Consider the following 9,178-nt stretch of genomic DNA (forward strand, 5'->3'; position numbering starts at 1 on the left):
TTGACCAAGCTTTGGACCGGAGTCATTCCTCCATTTCAAGGGAAACAACTAGTCTTGGTCGGCTTCCTTCTTCGGGTGATCTTCGTCTGAGTGTTAGGGCCAATCCGGACAAATAATTGGGACCAACTTATCTACGACGACTTCCTTCTTCACCCAAGTATGACCTTACCTTCTTGGCCGACTTATTTAAGTAAGCAATGTGTCTCCAAGGTTGTTTTTGGACAATTATGTTCTTGACTTGTCATTTTTTGTTGCAGAAAAATGCTCTAACGTCCAAGGCGTTAGCTTGAAAACATGCGGCCACAAAGAAGTGGCCATCAGCGAGTGGGGCCCAACCCCTTCCAAAATTATCCAAAGGCTTCATAGCCAACAAGAAGGTAGACCGTCCATCTGGTTAGAAGGTTGACACACGAGTCCTCAGCCGCCTTCGCTAAGATGAGGAAGGATGATCGGGAGAAGCTCAATTAGAAGCTCTTGAAATGCTTGTCTGAGTCCTGCATAAAGGGCTTGAATGGTAGATCTTCTGGGCATGTAGGCTGCATGTCTAAACTTGCTGACGAGGTACATTTCCTTTGTCGTATTTATTTTGTACTTGCAACTCGTCTAATGACTTATTTGATCTTCATCATGTCCACTTTTTTCTCGCAACATTGTAATTGAAGACTGGGCGAGAGAGCTCCGAAAAGAGAACAACCAACTGGTCCACCAAGCTACAACGGTCGCGGACAAGGTCATGTATGATATTCATATGGTGGAAACTCTTCCCCATTAATCCCAGGAGGCTTGGAAAAAATGATCGATCAAGTAGAAGGCTTAAAACAAGAAGTATCTCGTCACCATCAACAAACTTTTCACGGAAAAGGATAAGTCACAAATGGCCTTGGACACAATATTGGTCGGGTTTAAGGACGAGAACAATATTGCTCTTGTGGGCGCGTTTCAACTTAGAAAGGAAAACCTCATTCTAAGGGCCAACAATCATTTCTTGAAGGAAGAGGATATCAAAGCCTTTAATGGTGCGAAAGAGGATCTCAATGAGGTTATGAACACCTCCAAGTTGTGGGTCGTGAAGGCTTTTAAGATGCTAGTCGAGTGAGAGGATGTTCCTTGCTTTGAGCACTGCTTGGACTTTCAGGAGAGCCTTTTTATGGCAATATAGTGGCCGAGGACCCCCCCCCCCCGTCTTCCAAGATTCTTCAGAAGCACTGGCAGGTGCCGAGAATTTCTTCAATAATTTCAACGGCGCCATTATTTACCGGAAAATTCAATAACTTGAACGTTTACCAGAAAAATCGAGTAGTTGTGCTCCATTATATACCTTGGTCGTGTTCTTCAATAGCGATTTTAATGGCGCCGTCATCTTGTTGGGAGAAAGAATTGCGTGTGAGAATTTCAAGGGTGATGTTAGGGTTTAGAGGAGAGGATGAGAGGCGCTGAGGAGAGAGAGAGAGGCGCTGAGGAGAGAGAGAGAGGCGCTGAGTTGAGAGAAGAGAGAGAGGCGTTGCGTTCATGAGAAAAGAGAAGGAGGCGTGCATTCAGTGGGAATGTGACTGTGAGGGAGTATAAAATTTTAGGGTTAGGGGCCCAAGTAATGTGCGTCAGATGGGCCTAGAGGTCCGACGCGATTTAGTCTTTTGCAACACATCTTCAAGACGTGCGACGCATATTGGCCTCCATTTCTCCACACTACAACGCAATAATATGCGTCGCACCACAGCAACATGCGACGCACAAAGGCAATATGCGTCGCACACACAGAGGGTGCGACGCATATTGCTCGTGTACTTGATAGGTTTGTTGATGTTTGCGTCGTATATTGTTTGGCGTGCGACGCAAATAGGGTTTTTGCGTCATTTGTTTCAGTGCGACGCACATAAGGGGACGCAAATCGTCGTTTTTCTACTAGTGAATGGCCACATTGTAACTTGATCCTCCATTCCCCTAGTTTAGTTTGTAGAATATTTTGAGCAAAAGAATGTAGGAATGATCTTTTGCCTAATTTTTGCTTTACTAATGGGTTTTATCTTTATCTATGGACGATCCTCTAACTTCTACAATTATTACTAAGTATCAAGGTAACTCATCCTAGACTATGGACAAGTATTAAAATTTACTCGAATATTAACAAGTATCAACGTACCTCGTCCTGAACTATGGACAATATTCTAACCTTGCTCAATCTAAGCATAATTGCAACTCATCCTGAATGATTAGACGGTCTCTGAACTGGTACTTATAAAAATATAAGTTTGGATATAACGCATCCTAAACCATGAACAAGTTTCATCTTTACTTAAATATTACCAAGTACCATTATAACTCGTCCTAAACTATGGAAGAGCTTGAAACCTTCCTCTATTTAAGTAAAGTATAATTGAAACTTGTCCTGAATGGTTTGACGATTACTGCACTCAAAATTTATAGAAAATACAAGTTCAAATGTTACACATCTTGACCTTGGACGATGAACGATCTATGTTCCATTTCTGCCCCCCCCCCCCTTTTTATTTTGGACGAAGCTGATCCTAATATTCGAAGCCAACTTGGTTTTAAGAAGGAGAACAATCATAGAATGTTGAATTGTTGTGGAACTCTCATGGTTGGATAAGTTTAAATAAGGGTAAGTCTCTCGACCTTTGAGTTATGAGCTGACAATGTACTCGGCCGACTTTCATTAAAAAGTAGTATTTATCATGCAGTAACTTTTTCGTATACTAAGGTTGTTTTTACTTGGCTGAGCTTGCGATTGAACATAAGATTCCTTAATTAAGGCTTGCTTCTTTCTGGCCCGCTTCCTTTAGGAGACTATGATGTTTCTCTTACTAGCGATTATCACTATTTGTTTATCCACATATGTTATTTATCTTATAGATTTATTACATTTTGGCTTGTCTCCTTGAGGAAGCAATGTGCGTCAGAGAGATGATTGTTCCCTGTTATAGTGTCCATTTCTTGATAATATTATGGAAGTTTCAGAGTTTGTTAATTTTTTTTCTAAGTTAGTGTCACTTTTAGGCAACTAGAGTGACTGTTGGTAAAACTGTCCCAAAGTGAATAACTTGAAGTAAAAGTAAACAAACAATATAGGGAGAAAATAGAAATTTGTATTATATGAATTTTGCTTGGCTAAACACCAAGGTACATGTAGACATATCTAACTTTGTTTTTAGTATCGTGGTACTTGCTTTGAAGATTACAAACTACTTAGTATTAATGTCGATTGTCTGAATCAGATGTGATACTTCAAGGTATTTGAGTTCTAGGTGCGTTACATTGGGCGTCCATCCATGTCTTAGAGATAAAAAGTCTCGCTTTGCACTTCCTAAAAGATTAAATAGGGCCCTTAATTCCTAATTTGGTGTCATCTTACCCAACTCTTAGCTCGTCCAACAAGCTCCATCATCCTCATAACCAAGTCACCTAATTTGAGTGGTCGTCTAGCGACTCTCTTGTTAAAGTATCGAGCCATTCGAACCTTGTACAATTTCATTCTTTGTAGTGCATTACCCCTGAGCTCTGGTACTTGGTCCAAGGCTATCCATAATGCAGTACAATTGGCTTCTTCTGTGTACAACATGACTCTCAAAGGTGGGTTATTCAATCTCAATGGGCAAGACAGCTTCTGTACCATAAACCAACATGAAGGGTGTCTCTCATGTAGAGTTCTTGGTCGTGGTTTTAATGACCATAACACCTGTTGTAGTTTTTCAACCCATAGTCCCTTGGTATTGTCCAACTTTCTTTTGATGTCGTTTGATAGGATTTTGTTGAACGACTGTACTTACCCATTGCCTGGTGGGTGGGCGACTGCAGCAAAATGGGCTTTGATTTCTCTTTCTGCTAACTAATCCTTCAACTTTGGCATTTCAAAGTGTGGTCCATTGCCAAAAATGATGGATTGCGGCATACCGAATTAGGTTATAATGTTCTTCCAAATAAAGCTCTTGACATCATTCGTTTTTATACCCTGCATTGCTTCAACTTTCAGCCATTTAGTGAAGTAGTCCACAACCACAATGAAAAACTTCTTCTGCCCAGTGGCCACACAGGAAAGAACCCGAGAATATTCATTCCCTACTTTGCAAAAAGAAGAGGAAATAAGATGGGAGTTAGGTAATTGGACAGTTTCGGCTGCCAATTCACATGCTTCTGGCAGCTATAACACTTCTTTGCATATGCCAGAGTTCCCTCCTTTAGTGTAGGCCAATTATGCCGGCCTAGTTCTTAATTAGAGCCTTTTCTCTCAACACTCTTCCCCCAATGTGGGATCCATAATCTCCTTCATAAAGTTTCTTCGGTGCTTCTTGTCCATCTTCCGTGGTGATACATTTGGGAAGAGGACGATTGAATGACTTCTTGTAAAGTGTTTCATCCCATAGTTTAAAGAACTTTTTCTCGGGCCTTTACATACTTAGCCTCTACAAGGCTTGAAGGTAGCCAACCTATATTATTGAATTCTATAATGGGCTCCATCCAAACCGCCCCTCCACTAAGAAACATAACATGTTCTTGCTCTATACTATTTTTCGTACTAACTTCCCAAAAAATTATTCTTAGGGCATCACAATCGACTGAGCTGTCTAATTTTACGTGGAGTTTTTTTTTTCAAGTTAATGATGATGTATCAAAATATTTTCAAAATATGAAAATTGGTAGAATGTTTTTCTAATTTTTGATCGATTTAATGTAATAAATCAACATCTTTTTTAGCTATTGTACTTTTATATTTGAATTAATGTATCAATTTTGTAAAGTAAATGAATGTAATTTATTTTTGGACCGACTCCGGATCCATATGGTAGGATTTGTGGATCCCCCACTTCCTATGAATGATGCATTCACATAATCAGCAATGTTTTGCTCATCCTTCTTCCAATTATCGTTGATACAAGTTCTTTTTCCTTTCTTTATTGAAGATGAACGGTGGCATATTTTATACGAGAAAAAAAAACTCTGGCATATGCGAAGTAACAAAAATAATATTTCGATAGATATGACTGATGAATATATTACCAAAGTCATTAAACATAGTGACATCTATACTGAGAAAAGTTGAGATCCACAAGTCACATTCAAAGACATACAAGGAAATCTTACATTAAAAGAAGATTCTATTTGTATGAAAGTTATATCCATTATCGACTATTATGAAAGTTAAGAAGATAATGCAGTATAAGGAATATGGACCGACTAGCTTGTATAAATAGGCTGCTTCAGCAGCTCAGTTTTGTCATTGCCACACCAACATTTTTCACAATCTTCTCCGCGTTACATTATATAGCAAGAAAGCAAACAGGGCAAAGAAACCCATAAATAGGAGAGAATACATTGTCCCAACTCGTAGCACAGATGGAGACAGTGAAGCGCTTAGTAGATGGAAAGCCAGTGGTAATATTCAGCAAGAGTTCATGTTGCATGAGCCATTCAATGAAGCAACTAATAGGCAGTTATGGAGCAAATACCACAGTGTATGAGCTCGACGAATTGCCAAACAGATATGAAATCGATAGCGCATTGCAGAAGTTAGGACTTAAGCCAACTGTTCCGGGCATCTTCATAAACCAAAGGTTTGTTGGCGGAGCTAAAGAAATTATCAGCTTGCAAGTCCAAGGCAGATTGGTGCCAATGCTTATGGAGGCTGGGGCTATTTGGGTTTGGAACAAAACTCACTAGTGTTCCTCTGTACTTACCCTATTTCTTTTTCCTTCCTAAGTTTCCTCTTTCTTTTTTTTATTATGAAAAACGAACATATTACATAGGGACTGTGGAACGAAGGAAAAAGGGGATCTTTCCCTGTCGATTCTGCAATGTCTGCAGACTTCAGGTATTTCAGGAAAAAGAAAGAAGCATCCCTTTACTAATGTATGACTACCTCATGTAGCCTATAGATAGCAACGTGCTTTGGTTATAGTTAACCATAATGCATACAACTCGAAGTCCATCTATCATGACACTCATCGTTGTCCTTCAATCTAACGGGTTTATTCTCAACATCATTCATAATACTATCAAGATCAACTAATCAATCAGAGAAGAAATTAACGTGTGGTAATAGAAGGTAAAAAGAAAGAAAGGTCAACCCTGAATAAACTGATGGGAAAATCTTCACAGCTCAGGTACGTATGAGTTATGACATTCAATATATATGTCTAAGTAGGAATATATGATAAGAGAGTTCGTCTGAGGATTCTTTCTAGTTACTGAATGGTCCAACTGTAGCTGCACCGTCTATACTAAGCACCGAGCATTGCATTCCATGACAAAATAATTGAACAAAGAAAAAGATATCATTGCATAGATAATACTCCCTCCTTCCCATAATATAGTGCTTGTTTCTCTTTTACACGCTTTCCAAGACGTAACTTTAACCTTTAATATCTTCAATTTCGTATTAATAAAAAATATAAAAAGTTGATATTATAAAACTACACATTGAGACGAATTTACCAAGATCTCACATGAATATATTCTTTTATATATATAAATGAGAATATTCGGTCAAAAATTTTAAAATTTGACCCACCAAAAATGAAGTAGGCGGGCACTATATTAGTATATTATGGGACGGATGGAGTAGTCACCGTATTACAAAAGAGGATAACATAATGAAGGAATTTCTCGTACTGTCGTACATCTTATTTAAGCTTCAGACTGTGGGAAAAATGAAACTATCTCAAATCCTCAGTAGGTATAGCAATGACTGCTCGTGTACTGATCACCGTTTCAGTTTTTTCATCCTCTTGTAATCTTCAGTTATTGATAAGGTTCTGCAAGAGTAAACATGTGACTAAATATTTACCAGAATGCATTGGTCTTGTCTCTTGAGCTGACAAATGATAGCAAGATTTTGGTCACATCAATTAGAAATGACCCTATATACACCTAACCATCTGGTTCAAATTCCTTCATGTCAATTCTTTTTGCTACATCAAATTTTGTTTACTGTGAGCATAAATTGACATTTTGGAGTGCCTTAAGGCCATATAAAAGAGCAAGAAAAGAAAATCAACAATTGCCACATTGCAACTGCATGCCCTAGCATGATGATGACAATATCAATTGATGCTCTAACAGTAGCAATATGAATGAAGAGATAGATTAGATACATATTTCTTATAACTTTATAAAGGTAAGTTATTTCATTAAAGCTCAAACCATAGCCTGTCTACGAGGCCTTGACCCAAATAGACACCCTTAGCATCCATTACATCGAAGATGCATCAGCTTATGTACCAAAAAACAAACAATATACAGCTTACCCAGTTATTACTTATTACTAACAAATGGCGCTGCAGGTATAGACTATAGTTCTCTGTCTTTTATTTGCTACAACGTACACCATGTGCATTTTTATTGGTGACTATGGACAAGAAATGGTAATTCCTGAATAAAAGTACACCTCAGTTTTGTGTTTTTTCGTCCAAAGAATTAAGGTCTTAGTTCTTTACCTCTGGTGAAAAATTATTCTGCTAAAATAAAATTTTGGAACATGTTTCTCATTATTAAAGATCAGTTTATGTACTTAACCGGCAACAGAATTCGATCTATTTAACGCAACTGTGCTTTTGAACTACTAATGAATGAGTATATCAAAAATTATATAATTAAGCAGAATTGCTTTCAGAGTTTAAGAGTCGCATAATATCAGTATTGTCCAAAAGAACCACCGTAATCAAATTTACATAATATAGTAATATCTTTAAACCAGTCAGCAAATATATGCTCATAAGGTCAATTGTTGACAATCAGAAAGGAATATTTACTTTTGAAGCATGTCAAGGAAACATGAGTAGCTACATCGAGTTGCCTCATCAAGTCATCAACTCTATGAATCTAATCTAGATAACATTAGAAAGCAGTACATCATCCTTCATATGAAGCAAGAAGAAACAAAAGTTGGAATCTCAGGGTACGTAACTGATTCTAGCAGTCAGAGTCGTCATCTTCTTTCCAACGTTGGACCATATGATAGATACATGGCCTATAGTTGTGTTACAGCTGTGCTTGAAGTACTGATGGCTTTACTCCTCTGAAGCATGCACGTCATTATTCCTCCGCGCTTTGATAACTTGATATGGGTAGATTGCCCCAGATCCTCTTAGGAAGGTTCAACAGGATTGGCCATTGGCTTCTCGTTGGGCTGTCTTTTATAACCAAGGGTTATGTTGTCTCTCGAGTTCTGCTTTTGGAAAGAATATGGCAAATAGAACCTTTATATTTTGATAAAGCTAAAAGGAATCGATTAAAATTCTAGTGGCGAGTAGTCACATTGGAGCGCTAAGGTTCTTGAGTTTTCTTCTCAATTCTACTAAAAGCAAATGAATTGTTGCATAATCAAATTGCACAAAAGACAATTAAGCACGAGACAAATTTTTTCAGAATGTTTTGAGCCAATCAATTTTGATAGCTAGGCCGTAGGTGATAGTAATTATAGTATGCTGTTAGAATTGTGAACCAATTCAATTCAGTACAGTAGACAAATCAATAAGAAAGAACTTTCATACTTAGAGAGAATTATGATAATTGAGTTTGTGTTTTATTATTGAATGAATAGTTACATGAGCAAGGATCTAACTATATATAGTAGATGTAATGAAATGTAACTCAATAGGATTTGGACATCTGTCCATACAATCTAACAAACTAACTGACTGACTAACAGAAAAAGGTAGGAGTAATAATCCGGTGTGACACAGCTGGGAATTAATTCAGTGTGATACTAGGAGATAGAAGAAGGAGTATCTCCAACAGCCCCTGCAAGCTTGGGGGTGTAACCACGCCAAGCTTGTTGAGCATGAAATTGTGTTGAGAGGAGGGAAGAATTTTAGTGAATATGTCAGCTAATTGAGATTTTGTAGGAAGGTAATAAGTTGAAGAAGCCCCTCCAGAACTTTGTCACAGGTGAAATGACAATCAATGGCAATGTGTTTGGTACGTTCATGGAAAACGGGGTTTTTAGCAATGTATATGGCAGATTGATTGCCACAATGAAGTTGCACAGGCTGTAAATTATGAAAGCCAAGTTCAGTTAGCATGCTAATAAGCCAAGTGATCTCAGAAGAACCTGTAGCCATAGCCTTGTATTCTGCCTCAGAAGAGGACTTAGAAACAGTTTGCTGCTTTTTGGATTTCCAGTTTATAGGAGACTTGCCAATCATCATAAGGCAACCAGAAACTG

At 38.1% G+C, this 9,178-nt stretch overlaps 1 protein-coding gene across 1 annotated transcript; it reads left to right on the plus strand.

Moving 5' to 3' along the window:
* The first annotated feature begins 5,245 nt into the window (after nucleotides 1–5,245).
* On the plus strand, nucleotides 5,246–6,337 carry LOC104899046 (monothiol glutaredoxin-S1). Its single transcript, XM_010686178.3, has one exon. It carries the CDS (start codon nucleotides 5,350–5,352, stop codon nucleotides 5,671–5,673), a length of 324 nt encoding a protein of 107 aa, XP_010684480.1. The 5' UTR covers nucleotides 5,246–5,349; the 3' UTR covers nucleotides 5,674–6,337.
* Nucleotides 6,338–9,178: the final 2,841 nt, after the last annotated feature.

The sequence above is a fragment of the Beta vulgaris genome, chromosome 7 (assembly GCF_026745355.1).
Source record: "Beta vulgaris subsp. vulgaris cultivar EL10 chromosome 7, EL10.2, whole genome shotgun sequence".
NCBI lineage: Eukaryota > Viridiplantae > Streptophyta > Magnoliopsida > Caryophyllales > Amaranthaceae > Beta > Beta vulgaris.